At 38.1% G+C, this 17,258-nt stretch overlaps 1 protein-coding gene across 20 annotated transcripts in view; it reads left to right on the top strand.

Moving 5' to 3' along the window:
- MPDZ (multiple PDZ domain crumbs cell polarity complex component) overlaps nucleotides 1–17,258 on the top strand; it is a 99,387-nt gene that overhangs the window by 59,423 nt on the left and 22,706 nt on the right. For 5 of the 20 annotated variants that reach the window (XM_056324531.1, XM_056324533.1, XM_056324537.1 and 2 more), the window contains 10 exons: nucleotides 644–685; nucleotides 5,085–5,189; nucleotides 5,984–6,079; nucleotides 6,559–6,736; nucleotides 8,829–8,939; nucleotides 9,464–9,547; nucleotides 12,185–12,286; nucleotides 13,479–13,550; nucleotides 16,235–16,397; nucleotides 17,004–17,200. In XM_056324531.1, coding sequence (XP_056180506.1) covers nucleotides 644–685; nucleotides 5,085–5,189; nucleotides 5,984–6,079; nucleotides 6,559–6,736; nucleotides 8,829–8,939; nucleotides 9,464–9,547; nucleotides 12,185–12,286; nucleotides 13,479–13,550; nucleotides 16,235–16,397; nucleotides 17,004–17,200 — 1,150 coding nt within the window. The remainder of the gene's footprint in view (nucleotides 1–643; nucleotides 686–5,084; nucleotides 5,190–5,983; nucleotides 6,080–6,558; nucleotides 6,737–8,828; nucleotides 8,940–9,463; nucleotides 9,548–12,184; nucleotides 12,287–13,478; nucleotides 13,551–16,234; nucleotides 16,398–17,003; nucleotides 17,201–17,258) is intronic. The other 15 variants (XM_056324543.1, XM_056324551.1, XM_056324550.1 and 12 more) reach the window with 13 other exon arrangements.

Below are 17,258 nucleotides of genomic sequence, written 5' to 3' on the forward strand. Positions count from 1 at the left end.
CCTTTTTTTGTGTAGCAGCGTGAGCCCCAAAAGTGATTAAGTACAAGCATTTTAATTTCAAAGCTGTATTTCAGTGGCAAACAGTATTTGTTGAGAAAACATAAAGCTATTCTGACTTGCCACATGAAGGCTTTATTTTGTTTTATTTTATTAAAGGAAATTTTGTTTTGAATACTTCAAGAACCAGCAGTCTGAGTTTCAGGCTTAGGTATTTAATTTTTTTCCCCTTTGTGTGTGGAAAACCAGATGTGTGGCCTTACCAGAATGCATTCTGTTTCACTTCTCACTCCACCTTGCCAGGAGCTCTTACATTTCTGTAATAATAGCCAGGGTTTTGTGTTCAGCAGCAGCTGCTTGTAACATCTGTCAGGTAATTACAGAGCTGAATTATAATTCACCTGCCTAAAATGTGGGGATATTCCTTTTTCCATGCTTGTTAATAATAACTGAAATAGACAATCATAAAGAGCAGATGCTTTCTGGGAGAGGTGTAGATGAAGCGAAGGTGGAATGGAAAAAAAAAAAAGAAAAAAGCAGCTCACACTTTTAACTACATAAGTATGCCTGTCACATTCAGCATGAGACATTGACATTTGTTAACACCATTGTATAAAGATGCTGCATCATATGCTTCACATTCTAGATCTTCTCCAGCACCTGCTGATGATCAGGCCCTCTGTTATGTGTGAGTATTGGCGATTCAGAAATTCATTATGGCTCTATGTTGCAACTTGTCTGTAAAATCATTCCATGCTTTTATGACATCCATAGTAATGTCAGGGATATATCCAGATATAGGTACATATTCTGTGTGTGTGTGTGCGTGCACATGTGGCTTTGTGTATATATTTTTTTTTTAAAGAAAAAGGTCATGAGAGTGTGTGTGTGTATGGCTTTAAACTTGGAAGATCAGTGCATACTTCCTAAGACTGAAATGAAAACACCTGTATTCTAAAAATTATTGCTAATATTTTTAAATTTCATTTATGACGGCCGTCCCAGATGTGCTCAGAGCACGTGGGTGTGTGTGTACGGGGTTCACTACAAGAATTGGCATGAATACAATGTACTGATACCTGGATGTACTGATATCTGGATTAATCTCAGTGTCATATTTTCTGTGGCACTTACATTTTACTTCCTTCATGTATAAAAAGGCTTAAATTAGACCTTAAGTGTTAATGACAGTAATCTGTTCTTGAACGTTTTCCATACTTCATTATTTGGTTTGTTAGTGTTTCAAGGTTTTGTGTGGCTGTTCAGTCAAGCATGTGTTATGTTCCTCTGTACTGCATGCGGTGTTGTGTTTACAAGATATTTTCGTATGTACACCCTTTGGTGTTTCCATTGTCACTGCTTTCATTGCTAGTGCATATCTCTGCAGGGAGGAGGCTGATTGTAGCACTCAAGAAAGGAAACCAGAACACTTTCTCCTTCAAGCTGTACAGCTGTGAAAGAGGAATGACTAAAACCTGCATATTGCTGAATTTTAACTTCTCTTGCAGATAAGGAATGTAACACAGTCATAGAGCAGTCATTTACTTGTTTCCTGTTTTCTGTGTCTTTATCCCTATTTCCTGCAACTTGTTTCTCTTACTCTGTTCCCTGTGACTATATTAAGGCAGTTATCAGTCCCTTTTGCAGATCAACTCTTCAGGTGCCTGGGTAGGTTTTTGTTTCTACTTTACAGCGCAGGGGTCAATGGAGTTGACCAGAGGAGCCCACACATTTCTTGTTCTGGGCCCTTCATCATCCTAGTGACATGCTGAGCTGTTCAGAAGGATGCTGGATGTCTTCAGACCTCACTGTGACCTCTAAGAAGTGAGCTATGGTAGCAATCCAGCAAATGGTGTATAGTATAATGGTGTGGTGTCTGCCCATGAAGTACTAAGTAGGGAAAAAGGTTGGCATATATAAATCCAAAGTCTTTACTACAATCTGACCTTACTCTGTGGCACAGAACGCAGGAGCAGGATAGACAGTCACTTAGCAAAGAGGACTTCCTGTTTTTAGAAAAATAACATATTTAGAAAATAAATATTTCCTAAAACTCTAATTTACAGCAGAGCTACAATTTTAGTGTAAGTTTTCATTTCAATAATAATATGCAAAGGAGAGAGGAGAGGAGGACAGCCACATCAGTAATACAGCTTAGCTAGTAAGAGTAGCTAGGGGAACCTTTGCTGTTAACTGGACTTTGAAAATCATGAGCAAGAAACAAAGGTGAACTCTTACTCTGATGCATTCTGTCCATGTAATTTAGTTTTCTATGCTATTTTTTTTGCAAAATGCAAGTAAGTGTTCTGGTTTATATTTATGAAGTAGCTGAAGCATTGTTGAAGTTTAGTTGTAGATAGGAATGAGCAGTTAAAAATATACTGAATGTTCCTTTGAGTGCTTAAACTATAGTTAGGCACTAAAATAGAAATAATGTAATTTTCCAAAGAGCTAAAATGTAACAGTTCCCAGTGATAATATCTAAATTTGACTCCATGTGTGGAAATTAATTAAGTAATTTGGTTGCTCAATTTTAGATGCATTTTTAAAAATGGTGGAGGGAACCTCTTTTCTTCTCAGTTCCTGTGCTGTCACAGAAAGGGAAGCTTGCTTACCTAAGAGGGATTTTGGGACATGTTTGTAAGTAGCATCTGAGGCTGTTTTGAGAGAATTCTTGGAGCTGTACCTTTTGAATGCCCCATCACCATGTCAGTTATTAATTCGTATAATGAAAAACAAGGGTATCCCAGAAGTTGGAGTGCATATGGTTTGCCTCCCCCATAGCTGATCTCCAACATTGATGTTACACAGATGTATGAGGTAAGGACTACTACTGCTCTGGGCCTTGGGAAGCAGCGTAATTGTTTGCCATGTGCTGCTTGCACAAAAGGGCTGGACAGAGTTGAAAGATGTTGGACACTCTGCTCACACTTTACTGTCTACATCCAGGCTGAATCTGGGCATATATGTTTCCTTTTTAGAAGCCTGCCATTCTCATTTCCATACTTGGAACAATAGCTTCCAGCTGCATTTTAGCATGAAGGAGGTTGTCCAAGTGTTCTAGCCAGCAAAAAGATTGCTTGCAATTCTGGTTTCTTTACTGCAGCTGTCTTTCAAGGGAAAATACATTATTTCCTGCTTATTTTTATAGGGTGAAGATTGATGAATTTGACTGGGATGAAACTGTTGAATGTAACTGGATGAATGACACATTTTTGTTCATTGAAATGCAGCTTGCACATCTTTTAGGTTTTGTAGAGGCAAGGTATTCTTACAGGCTTACTGGGTGGTGCTTCTGCAGCAGCGTTTACCCCATGAGAATTCTGTGACCTTAGTGCTAACACTTTGCTATAGTTAAGTGCCTTTGGAGTTGGTGATGGAGAAAAGACTTTTTTTCAAAAAGCCTTTTCCTTCTTGATTCTCTCCATTTCACTGCAAGGGCTTCATGAAATAACTGCTGCATTTCTGCAAGACAGATAAGAGTCAGTGACCTTGTGCTGAGTCTTTGCTCCCTGGTGTGTGTTAAATCCTCAGCACTTCAAAATGAAAACACTCTGTATCGAGCACATAACACTTGTGTGTCTGAAAAAAGGCCAGAGCAGAAGAGGGAGGAGATTTAAGGAAGAGAACAAGTGTTGATAATATGGATGATATAGAAATTACCATAAAAACCATTACCAAAAAACACTGGAGAGTTCCTCCTTTTCAGCACTCTAGGCACCTCCGTAATGACAGTCTTCAGCCCTTTCCTAGATATGGTAGATGTGAGAGGAGGTGGGGAAAATGCTTGCTCACAGACGAAGAACACAAACAAAGATGATCCTTATGATAGTTCTAACAGAGTGTTTTGGACAGACGGCATTAGTCGTAGAAATGCATTTGCTCTGCCTTCTGCTGCTTGCTGTATTCAGCAGAAAATCAATGAGAGGGGGAACTGGTGGCAGTCAGGGAACAACAGACAGAAGAAGGCTCCAGTCAGGGAATGATGGACATGAGAGGGCTCCAAGTAAGTGAGAGGCTCAGAGCTGAAGGAGTCTCTCCTCAGCAGTTTACATCTCCTTGTGAAGTGGCCAAGATTTTTTTATTTTATTTTATCCTATCTAAGGGGGAAATGCATTCATATTTGTTTTAACTATGTGATGGATGGGAGGACAGCTAGTTTTCTGGTGTTCGTTTTCCATCAGCCTTATTTCTTGCAGACTTGGATTTGACAGCTAAGCTGCTTATGGAACAACTAAAGTTTTTTAAGAAGATAAAGCATTGTTAAAGAAGGGCCATTTAAGTAGCCCTGTTCAGGTCATGGTGTCCTTTTGCCTGTAGTGGGAAGTTTCTTACGAAATGTTCTTCATGCCTTTAACTTTTTTTACTTCTTTTTCCCCCTCCCCAGTCTACTGGACCATTTCTGCTTCTGACATTCAAATGTGATCAGGGTGCACCAGGGCTTCAGGAGTCTGCATGTAATTTCGCTGGTGAAACAGGACTGGCTGACCATCCTGAGCTGGCTGGAAGTGCATGAAGGGGTGGAAGAAGGAGTTGAGCAGGGGATTGCTCTCTGCCTCATAGGTGGTGTGCTGTAACACATTTGTATGTCTAGACCCATGCAGTACTTTTCACCAAAAGCACATAAAAATAAAACAGGATACAAAACCACCCAGGAAAGCTGAAAACCTCCTGCAAGCCAACTTCCAGAAGCATTTTCAGCCAGCATTTAGGATGGTAATGATGCTTCACACCTTGCAGATTCTTCAGTGTTTGTCTTTGCATGAGGAATCTCTGTTTTGACTGAAGCTCAGATATCTCTGTGGCACTTCTGTCACTGTTCAGGCACCATTTACTTAAAGTGGCGTGGCCAGCCCTCAGAAAATTACGTGCTGGCCAGCTACTTAATTTGCTAGAATTGCATATTTGTTGTAAAGTCACGAAGGATTCATGTAACTCCTTATTCCCAGCATACCAGCATTGTCCATTTGAAGTCAATGACTACGTGAAGTAATTTTGGGTGGCTTCCCCATATGCATTGCTCACACCCACCAAAGGCAGGACCAGCAGTCCTCATGCTACTTTAATCATGTTCCATTTTATTGCAGTATTACATATGTGCCAGCAGAAAATTTAGACGAGTACAGGGCCAGTTTGGGACAACAGACAGAGGGAGCTGTGCCACTTGAACTTTTTCCTTCACATACTGTCAGGTGAGTCAAAAGACACTGTTTTCTCACATAGGGTTCTTGGAAGTAACTTTTCCCATACACTTTGCACAGTTAAGGAAAATAAGTTTTATTTTCAAAGAGATGAAAAATTGATTAGTTTCTTCAGACTGGCAGCCATTACGATAAAAAGCTGTTCAGAATACAAATTTTGCTTTTGCTGGCAAATCTTTCTGGTATTTTGGCAGGGCTGTTTTATAGATGCTTGATCTACGCAAAAAGGAGACTGAATATTGCCTCATCCTAAACTTTTCTTAAATGCCATGCCATGTGATTTATGTATTGCCACAAGTACTCAGTGCCTCCAGCATGTTCTTCCCAGAGCATATACTAGAAAGAATGAATTATGCTGTCCTTTTCCTTGAGTTCCAAAAATGCATTACAGTTATAGGCCAGAATATTCAAAGTGACTAATAGTTTTTGTTTTCTTGAAATTACTCTCCAAAAGCAGTAACTATTTTTGAATGCTGCTGTTGTAATTTCTTCGATTTTGGAAACAATAAACTGTTACCTTCAGCTCTGATTTAGTTCTAGTTCCAAAACACAGAACCTTTATTCTGTGATTGTCGGTTGATAGCAACTTAATTGTGGAGACAGGTGAACAGGGAATCCCCAAGCACAGTATGTATTCTAACAGACATCTAAAAGAGAAGTTACTTACACGAACCCTGTGTACAAATTCTCATGCTGGCAGGGTGATCCAATACATGACATTTTGCAGTGAAAAGTAGTGATTATGTGCGTTCTTTAAAAATGAATTGCATGTTCCTGTTCATCAGCAGGGAACTCCCAGAGCTTCCAGAACGTGAAGAGGGGGAGGGAGAAGAAAGCGAACTTCAAAATGCAGCTTTCAGTAACTGGAACCAGCCCAGAAAGTAAGTGCAGATCTAGTTGCACAGTATAAAATCTCATCTGAAATTCAAAAACTTTGAAACCTGTAATATATTTTAAGAGAAATAAGAAAAGAACAGAAATGCAATATTATGCATTGCAGGAGTAATTCACTGTTGTTTTTAACTGCCATTGAGCTAAATCCCCACAATTTGGAAGTTTCTTTATTGCTTTAGTAATTTATCTTTATAGGCTGGCTTTCTGGGAGCTAATAAGAAGGGGTGAAGAGAAGGATTCAAAGTTTTGATTAGAATCCAAAATAAAGTGAAAAACTGGTAGATGCAATTACAGACTTGCTGAGCAGTTCAGCAGGTAACTCCCACCTAACAACAAAACTGTCCAAGGAGGAGTTATTTCTGGATATTTTTAAACCATTGTGCAAATCCAGTATCTTCAGTGTGCAGCACTGTCATAATCACAACAGATTTTCATTTATTCTGGTTCTTTTTTTTTGTCACAACAGGGTTGAACTCTGGAGAGAGCCTAGCAAGTCACTGGGGATCAGCATTGTTGGAGGACGAGGGATGGGGAGCCGCCTGAGTAATGGAGAAATGATGAGAGGGATCTTTATCAAGCACATCCTGGAAGACAGCCCAGCCGGCAAAAATGGAACACTGAAAACTGGAGATCGGATTGTGGAGGTACGAGCCGAGTACCTTTTGCTTGCAATACCATTAGCATCTTGGGAGCTACTTGAGATGGACATGTGGTCCTGGGCTGACAGCTGTGTAATTGCTGCAGCTGGTACCACTTGAGCCATACCAGAGTGTAGTACCATCTGCTGACGTTTGTGTGTAGACAGATTTAAGTTGAATATACAACCTGAAGTATAGATGACTATGTGAGCAGGAGTTTACAAAGCCAGCAGTTTTACCTGCCTGTTTTAAAGCCAGCATGTCTAGGAAAAAGCTTAAGTTTGGTGAAGCTAAAAGGTTTTACCTTTGCATTTTGGATAGTAACAAAAATGGCCAGTGGATAGCAAATCGTGCACATAAATGCCAGGCTTATTTCCCTTTTAAATCTTAATCAAATCACATCATTCTTGTGCATCTTGTGCAGGAATTAAGGGAGACAATTTTTTTTCCTACTAACATGATGAAAGCTAGATTTGATACAGAGGAGATCAAGAGCATTGTGCTCAGGTCTGAGCATAGGGTAGCCAGCGGTGTTGCAGGCAGTTTATGTAGATTTCTCTTCTGTTTTACCAATCCTGTGCTTATGCAGCTACTTCTGCTTTCTCACTTAAAGATATTGAAGAATGAATGTGCTAAAAGGAATATATCCTTCCTGTGATGATTATCAGTAAGTCAGGTATTACCCTGTCTCCAGTGTCAGGCCATTAGGAGCTGAACTCCTTTTCACCCTTAGCTGTCTGTCCATCAGTACAAACATAAAAAGCAGGATGGTGGACATGGCAATTCATCCCGTGGATCACACTATGCTTGCTTTACGTGATAATACTTAAACTGCAGTTTACTATCTGCTACGATAGCCATATAAAGGATCTTGAGGTAATGCCTTAATATAGGTGGCACTTCCTACAACAGTCTAGAAGTTTCCAGTGTATTACAAGTTGGGAGGTAGAATTTTGCTTGATGGCCCCAAAGTTAAAAAACGTTCATTATATCTGAATATGTGGATTTTTATGAATATGTAGCGGTTGTCTCTGATGATACTTGCAGGAATTGGAGTGGGTGAGTGAAATTAAGTAACCAATGTTGTGTTAATGGGACTGTTTCAGAATGGATTATTTGAGTTTCTCAAGTTGTGGCATATCTAAGCTTTTCTCTCTACTAGTGCATAGAGTATTTCAGACATGGGGAACTGGAGAGCCTTAGTGTTACTGTTCAGTTCCTCATAGGTTTAGAATCGTCTCAGATTGTGTTTGTGCTCTCTTTATTTACATTGATTGTTTAAATTTAAGATAGAGAATTAAAAAGGTAGGGGTAAACATATAATTTTTGTGCACGAATTGCCACTAACAAATAACATTTCTGCATTAGCTTCTAGCTTTTACTATGGTCACTGTGAGAATGTTTTACTGATGCTAACTTCACCATAACATGGTTCTTACTTCAATCACAAGACAAAGTTTTGCACTTCAGTACAGACCAAGGCATGAAGAAAAGCAACAAGGCAAAAATTTGTCCGTAGCCATCCTTTGTAAATACTTTCTCCTAGAAGAAAGATTTTCAGCTCTGACATAAAAATTTAATTTCTGGGGGAAGTGCCTAGTAGTTAATTTTTTTTTTTAATAGAGGAAAAAAAAAGAATTAAAAGAAAGGGAAAAAAGTTCACTGTACTGACATAATATCCCATAATGAAAGACCTTCCAACACCTAACAAGTTTCAGTTTGTAAATCTCATGAAGAGAAAGCATTTACAAGAAGCAGCGTTTGGCAAACATTGCCACTCTTTTCAGATTACTTTATCTCTCCTATTACCCTATATCTTCTATTACGTTGTCTGTGGGAAAATGTATAGAACCTGAACCAAGAATGCTGGAAAACCTGATTTTAAAACCATGGAGAATATTTATTTGATGTCCTTTTAGTGCTGTGGGAAATCTCAAAACTGTGTGTGAGGGACTTCAGGCCAAGTCAGTAGAAACCTTTCTGCCAGTAACAGAGGTTTGGGCTTAAGCTTTTGTCAAAGTTCCCTAACCAAAACCCAGAGCAGACTCATGATTCTTGTAGCTTCTTGCAATGTTAAGATGAGGCCTTCCAATTTCAGGTGGATGGAATTGACCTCAGAGATGCCAGCCACGAACAAGCTGTGGAAGCCATACGGAAGGCAGGCAATCCTGTAGTCTTTATGGTACAGAGCATTATAAGCAGACCAAGGGTAAGCATAAAGAATATGAAAAGACATGTAATACATAGTAATAGATGAAACAATTGTTCAAGGTGGTGGTGTTTGGGAATGGGATGCTTAATCCTGAAAGTTCCATCTCAGCTATTTTAGGAATAAAGATTTGATTTAAGTATTATTTCCATTTAGAGTGAAATCGATTTGGATTTGGAATTACCTTCCAGCACGCCGTCCTCAAACTGTTTTGAAAAGCCTCAAGAAAGATAATTTGTTGGGGGGCAGAGTAGGAGTCTAACTAAACCCAACTTTTAGAGATTGACGGCATGTCTGAGAAGCGCATGCAGAAATACAACACGTGTTAAAAAATTCATTGGACATTAATGAAAGGACCTAGAAGTACACGGAAGTTTTCAGTCACTAAGCTGCATGGACATTGCAGACAAAAGCTACTGAGGTTTAATGTTAGTTGCTTGCTAGAAACTAAACTTCCTCATTGTGTAGAGTCTGTGTAAGCTCCATGTTTATTTACTAGTTGTCTCATAACTCTTGTTCCCCAGCCAGAGTCTCTTTATAGCCCTTCTTCAGCTTCTGCTCCCTGTGGGCAGAAAACTACTAATCCATTTTATCATCAGTCATCTAAGGTAAAGTTGCATGAAAAAGCTCTGTCGAATGTTGGTTATTGACACTCAAGCTACTAAAGTAAGGCTTTTGCATTTGCTGTGATGTGAATGAAATTGCCACTGCTGAATGTTTAGACCAGTTTGGGACGGGAATGTGGCCATTACTTTATCACTACTTACTTTCATTTAGAATTATTTTTATTTGTAGTTCTGTGTTCTCTTTCTTTTCCAATTATTAAGCTTGTTGGTTATTTCTTGACTGTTTATTAACAAACCCTTGTTTCTCTGTAAGCAAAACATTGCAAATGCTCATCCTGTACACAAGCATTGTGTTGTGATCTTTGTAAATGGCATTATATTTACTGTTTTCATCTTTTGAAACTTGCATCTGTACTTTATAGTAAGATCTTATAAGGAAATTTCCTGCCTTCATTCATGTACAGTCACCCAGATACCTAGCTACCTGCACACAGTAGCTGTATATAATATGGTACCACTATGTATTTAGCGAGGCAGTCAGTTTCAAGTGACATGTTGCTAGCGAGTCAGTTTTCCTGTTCTCTGCCCCGCCTCCCCCCCCCCCCTATTTTTTTTAATTCTGGCTTCTGTGGTAGTTAAAGAGATCCTAAGTGTGCTCCAGAATAACCCAAATAATGCAAATAGGCTGTGATAAGCTAGTTGATAGTTGTGCTAGTAAGCAGTTATCCATCGAGTCTATGTTTCATGCTGATAATGCTCTGGGTATTTCTGAGTAAGAATTAATCTGTCACCATGGTTATGGTCCAAGGTAATTTGTAGGGTTACAGCATTGTGCAATATGAAATGCTAGCTAGTTTCTGATACCTTAGCATCCTGGGCTCATTAATAGAATACTGAACACAAGTTAGTGGAGCAGGGATGGGCAGAAGGTAAAATACTGTTATTTTAGGGTTTGGATTTGGGAAGAAAAAAACAGTAAAAAAACCCCCACCATTATTTTAGTATTTGCTTTTCATGTCCTAGACTCTGCAAAAAAGCATGCTAAACCTGACTGTTAAGGCAAACTCAAGTGCTCCGTATTTATCATGGTAGTCAGTCCATATTAATACTGTGTGGTTGCGTAGATTAGAATTTGAGCTGGCAGTAGTATTTCAGGTGCTGTGACATCATGACAAAACACAAAAGGACATATTTTGAATTATTGTGGCTGATCTTTTGTTTTCTCTTTTACTACGATTTCACAGTTTATATACAAAATGTGGCTGATACTTACTCTAGTTGCTTAGTTTCATCAAGATACAATTCAAAATTTTATGCAGATGACAGATGTAATGGTTAAAGTGTAATAGGATCATTACACTGGCAAATTAGTTTTCCCAAACTTCTCTTTATAAAAGACAAAATCAAATGTGAATCTCACGTGTAAACAGAAAATCTTGTACTGTAGGGAAATTGCCTGTTAACTCTGACTGACTTGCCAGTGAAGAAACCTTGTCCATGCGCAGCTCTGCGTTCTCGTTGCTGAAGATACTGTAGAACCAAGACATATGTTGTCTTACCAAATTGCATTACTTTTTGTTTTGCAAAATAGTATCTGAGAATAAATGTTTAGGGATGCTTTTTCTATTTTCAGGAGCATTTTAAAAAAAAAACAAAATGCTTAAAGAAAATTCTTAAACAGCAACATATATCTGTTAAATTACTGTCATATAAATGTATCAGTTGATGCTGCAAGCCTTTCACAGTCCTTTTCAATTACTATGCTGTTTATTTTCCAGAAGTGTTCAGCTTACAGCCCTAAGAAATTTAGGCGATTGCCAGATTGCCTAGTGTAGAAATTACTTTTAATAATACATTGAACAGTATTTCCAACAAACTATGCAAAATCAGAGCTCTTCCCTCTTTATTAAACAAGTTATGATCTCAAAATAGAATACAGTACAAAAACTGCAAAAGGAGCATGAATTACATCCTTTAATTTTGTCTAAACATGAAAACTCTTTTTGTGTTAAATAATGATAAGGATGTACCTTGTATTGTTTAAAGAGAAGACCAGAATAATTATTTTCATTAAACTATAAATTCAGAAAATTATGGATGCATGTACACACATAAAAAATGGTCTGTAGAAGTTATGTTCAGATACAAAGTCTGTTTAGAGATGCCTAATATTACTAAACGTTCTCTTTTGTGAAAATCATAGTGATTGTGTAACCACAAAAGATAAATTATGAGAACTAATCTGTGGTTTTAAAAATAAAACTAAACCTACTGCATTATTACAAAGAACTGTGTTTATTCGAATCCAGAAATCCACAATTTTATAATTAACTGATCTGTGAGAGTATCCCTTATGCTGAGATGCTGGGACAGAATTGTACAAGTACCACAGCAAGTAAATTTTCTGTTGTTCGTGCTTCTGAGTTCTGTGCTTTATGCCCTTTGTGGGCTAGAACAGTTATGAGGATCAGTGCTTTTCCTCTACTCTCTGCTAAATATAGCTGATACAAACACAGGGCAAATACAGTTCTGCTTACCTTAACATACCTGTAGCAAAGTGCAGGAAGTGAATCTTGTTTGGTTAGAACAAACAGCTAAATAACTATGTTCTGTTTCATGAGTCACAAAGGGTTCATTTTAAAATGGTTTTGCTTAGTTTCTATTATGTTTTCCTTTTAGAACCCTTCCCTGCCTTTCCCGCAGAACAGTCTTTTCTGTAGGCCAGCTGTCTTCAGCAGCACTAACCCGTTTGCCGATTCTTCTCAGTTCAACATTAGCAAGGTTGGATAATTCCACACTACTTTTGACTCACCAAACATCATATGTGTGCTTCTTTGCCATTAGTGTCTCTGCATTTAAATTCTTTTACACCAATTTGGGTAAAATATTGTGCTGATGAGAGTGGAAATTCTGTGTAGTGGATTAAAGACACAGACACTTAGGCATAAAGAAGAAGTTTTGAAGAAGTTAAAGAAGGCCAGCTCCATTAATCATAACCACTAAATCTGTCTAATCAGAGCTACCAAAGGAGAAAGTTCTCTATTACAAAATCAGTCCCTATGATATAAGTTACAATATCCACCTGACTGTAACTCTCTCATCAGCGTGAGGTGTTTTGCTGCTATACATACTTAATTTTCTTTTTATGTGATTAGAACTTTCCAGCTTTGATACATCTTTTTTTCATTTTGCATGGAAAAAAAAGCCCAACATTGGCAGCTTTTGTTTTATGATACTGAAAATGTTTTCCCTCTTGTTTCATGGAAATTTTTTTAATGCAACATGAACAGGATGGTGACATCTTTGGAAATACAAAAAAAGTTAGGTTCTTTTTTTTGTGGTTAGTGCTTACTGCATGTTATTAATATTGGGAACAGAGTTAACCTCTAACGCAATAATAAATAAAGACTTAATTCTTATGTGCATGCATTTCTGATTTAATAAAATTATTTCTAGGTGGTTTTACATCTTGAGAGTGATTGTGCCCTTTGTCTGTTTTTCCATGTTGTCAAATATATCGAATGTACAATGAACATCTATGATGTGATATACATGTGTGTTTTTGAAATCACTTTGTGTCTGTTACAGTTCTGAGGAAAGGTACTAGAAGTATATATGATGGCTTGTGTTTTCTGTATTTTCAAAAGTATTTCTGAAAAAGCATTGCACATCTTTGTAGAAAAAACCTAAAATTTTTGCAGTTTCTGCATAATTCCTTTTTTACCATTGAGATAAAAATAGCCTTTTGTCATCTCTCTGCTTCTGCTGAACTAAGGTTCATGTACAGTAAGAAACTGCTGAATCAGTGTCCTTAGTAACCCTTTAAATACTTTTGTCCATTTCTAAATGGAGTAAACACAAGTTGCTGCAGTTAGCAAAATGAATCTGTAATTGAAAATGAGTTACTCATTAATAATGCTCTGTATTGCCAAAGGTGCTGTAACATGTGGATTGCTGTTTTGTGTTACTGTAGGAGGTATCGAATCCAATTAGGGTTACCTTCCGTTGTTCCCCAACTAACCCTTTTGCTCCCACACCATTCAAGGTTTGTCGTGATTCCAGTGAGTGGGTCTTACTGTATGTGTGCTGTATGTTTGTACATGGCTTGTGATACGTTAAGGAGTACTGCTTCTTCTTCCACGTGTGCCTTCTCCAAATTTGCTGCCTTTTTTAGTATTTGCTTGGCTGTGTTCAGAGACACCCTGGTAGCCAAATGGGTTCATGCACTGTCTGATGCTTTGCATTTTAAATGAAATACTGTGCTGTGGCACACTGGAAGTATTTCATGAGTTAAAGCATTTTAGGTTTTTTGTGTGTGGCCCGATTCAGGGAGCAAAAGTCTTATGTGTGTGTAAACTGTGGGGGTCAGCTTCTGCTGCTGGCAGTGCATGCATGACAGGCCAAGTTCTGGAGGCAGGATATGGTCCCCTCTGGCCAGATGGCATTGTAGCACCCTTTTTACCCTTCTCGCAAAGGATCCTTGCTTTTACTTTCAAGATTTCCTTAAACATCAACCATGTTCAACTTTATGTAGGTGTGCACAGAGATACAGAAGGAAGCATTTTTTTGTCAATCAGATTATGGTGGCTGCAGTTCTAAGTGCTAATCTGTCCAGATGTAGTGATATACAGATCTTCTTGAGGTCCTTGACAGCATTTTTTTGTTCTTTTTTTTTTTTTGGCCATGTTTTTAAGTTTGTGCTGTTACTGGATGCTGTTATTTACCAAGAGTATCACTGAAGTGATACGTTAATTTTGGTTTTAAAACACAGTGACTGCTGTAAGATCTGCTGATCTGGTCTGCTCTCACACTGTATTTCCTCATTTATTCAGTGTATTACGTAGCTTTCTAGCTAAAACTCTAAGAAGCACTCTGAAAAATCAAGTGTTTCTAGAACTTCTCTCCCCTTTAGCCCTCTTTGAGGTAGATGTCTGTCACTGACTTTCTCCGTGGTGGATACATGAATTTTTAATCACAAAAAATCATTTTGAATGTTACTAAGTAGTGTTTCCACCCTGATCTTGATTGTGATGGGTAACAGTGTCTTTGCTAGAATTTTGCTGCTTCAGTTGAGGTTTATGTCTGCCCTGTAACTATTGGCATGTGTTAGAGTATAATTTGCATAAATTTTAAATAATTCCTACATGAGGGTTAGTGATGCAAGGTATCATCTCAGCAGGATGGTATTGTCTTAGATTTTAAGCACAGGTCAATATGACCGATACAAGATAGAAAAAATATGGTATTTATATGGATTTTTTATAAAAATTATTAGCTTGGGTGCCATATTAAAACTTCCCATGCTTTTGACATTTAATGACTTCTTAGTTAAGCTCCTAGAACAAGTTCCTGAAGGAAAGGAAGATCTTGTTCAAGCAGAAGCAGAATGAGGGAGCTGAAGTAGGGCATTTGCATTTTCTTTTAATCTTTGGTGTATACAAAGAATGAAGGTAACTCATAGCCTGAGGGATAGGACCTTCCTTAAACCTCAGTATGACTAAACTGGTAATATCCCAGTATTTTCAACACCTTCGATTTAAAGCAGATTGAAGTCTTCCCAGTTGTATATTGTTACCCATTTCACTGTTGCCTCTTATAAAGAAGTTGTCTCAGTGTTATTGGCCCCCAGAGACACTATCTGAGATACTGTGTTCAAACTTCTGCTAATGGCAGTAATGAAACCTGAAATGGTGAGAACAGGGCTGTGAAGCTAGGGCAACACCTGAAAATCTTGGTGTTGGAAAAATACTTGGTGTTCATCTAAAGTTGTTGTTGTTTACATCAACAGCTGATCTGCCAAGTATCAAATTCTCTTGGGCATGCATAAGCTTCAGAATGACGATTCTCAGATAAAAATTTCTTGCCTACATGTTTACTATGGGCAAGCCAAAATGACAGAAACTACATACACTTAGCCAAAACCCTGATCAGAACCTGTATTTCTTCGGGAAGCTCTTGAATGGAGGCTTGCCAGATTGTGGATTTGGGTGTTTAACCATTATATTGCAGTAGTCATGTGTTTATACTTTTAAATTTTTGCGACTATGAATAGACCACATACATCAAGAAGAAAAGTATTTGTCTCCTTGGTGATTTAATCTGCATCCTCCTTTATTTGATCTCCCCTGTGCAATGTATAGGAAACCAGTAAATGGGACTGAAAAAGTCCAGTTACTGTGGATTTCTTCAGTTACTATGTTTCATTTTGTTTTTAAATTGTCTTTTCAGTTAATACACCAGTTATTTTCTTTTTTATCTGGAGGCATTTTTGAAAGGACAAAGTTCTTTGTTTCTTTTCCTTTTCCTCCTCTTCGGCTCCCAAACCATATGATATGAAAAAATTGTATATGCAGTAGCTTTTAAAAATAAAATAAAGCGGAAGTCTTTTACAAATAAGGCATTTAAAAAAATTCACTTGAGTTTTCATAAGAAACTTTTACTGAAATGTAAAGTGGCACATAAAACTTTACTGAATTGGGCTTTTATTGTGAGGTCTGTTTGCTTCCAAATACGTTTTGGAGTGATGTTACCTCTTACCTTGCCTGGTGTTTGTTTCTATCTCTGATCTCTTACAGCCTTTCTGTGCTGTGTTATTAATTTAGAATTCCAGCTGCTTGGTATTTAAACTTCAAAGCCATAGTCATTGCTCTTTCAACATTTTTGTATACTAGTTTGCCCTGCACAGAGTCTGAATCTGCTTAGCCACTGCATTTTTCTTATTCTCCACAGGCATTTGGTCCATCCGATCCAGAGCCAGAAAAGACTTCACTTTGTAACTTGCCTCTGCCTCCTCCGTCAGCATTTTCAGGAATGAGCTGTGATGTTGCACAGTCATCTTCGAGCAGAGTCTCAGAGGATGTGGAGAAAGAGGATGAGTTCGGTTACAGCTGGAGTAAGTTTATCCTTTGCGATAATGTTTTAAATATTCAGTGTTGAAATAGCACCCTAGAAATGGGGAGGTCCAGTTTAAACTACTTCGTTCTCATGCGCTTTGATGTTTAGGTGTTAAGTGTTGCTGTCAGCTTTCAGTTGTGCTTGGTCAGATGCACATGGAGAAATATAAAACTAATTTATTCTTCTTAGTTGTTCATTGCACTCCAATCTCTGTTTTCCTCCATGGTCCAAATTCACTGTTTCATGCGTAGGACTGCTTGAAGAATTTCAGTGTACTCTAAGTAACTGATGGCAGTGACTGATGTGATACCTTCTGTTACCTGAAGGTGTTACTGGAGGGAAGATTATTGTTTTTATGTATGAAAGGTCTTTTTTTAAGAGAAGTTTTAGTGTTTTCAAAAGTTAGAAGGGAAACGAGGAAATAGGAATATTGTTATAAAACATCTAAGACTTAGCTTAAAGTGAGGTGCACGCTGTAAATTTTTTCATCCCTTTGGGATTCTTCTGTCAGATACTGCCCACAGGACACTGATCTTGACTCTGAGTGATATATGAAACTTTCTAATGTAAATCCAACCTCTGCTGCCTACACTTTTACATTTAGAAAAGATCATGCAGCGCTATGGAAATCTGCCAGGGGAGCTACACATGATTGAGCTGGAAAAAGGAAGGACAGGTCTGGGACTTAGTCTTGCTGGTAACAAAGACCGGTCCAGGATGAGTGTCTTTATAGTGGGAATTGATCCAAATGGAGCAGCTGGAAAAGATGGCAGGTTACAGATTGCAGATGAGTTACTAGAGGTGAGTTTTTGCAATTTATACTGAAACTCAAATACACTGACTTGAAATGCACTAAAGT

This window comes from Falco biarmicus, chromosome Z, assembly GCF_023638135.1.
Source record: "Falco biarmicus isolate bFalBia1 chromosome Z, bFalBia1.pri, whole genome shotgun sequence".
Lineage (NCBI taxonomy): Eukaryota > Metazoa > Chordata > Aves > Falconiformes > Falconidae > Falco > Falco biarmicus.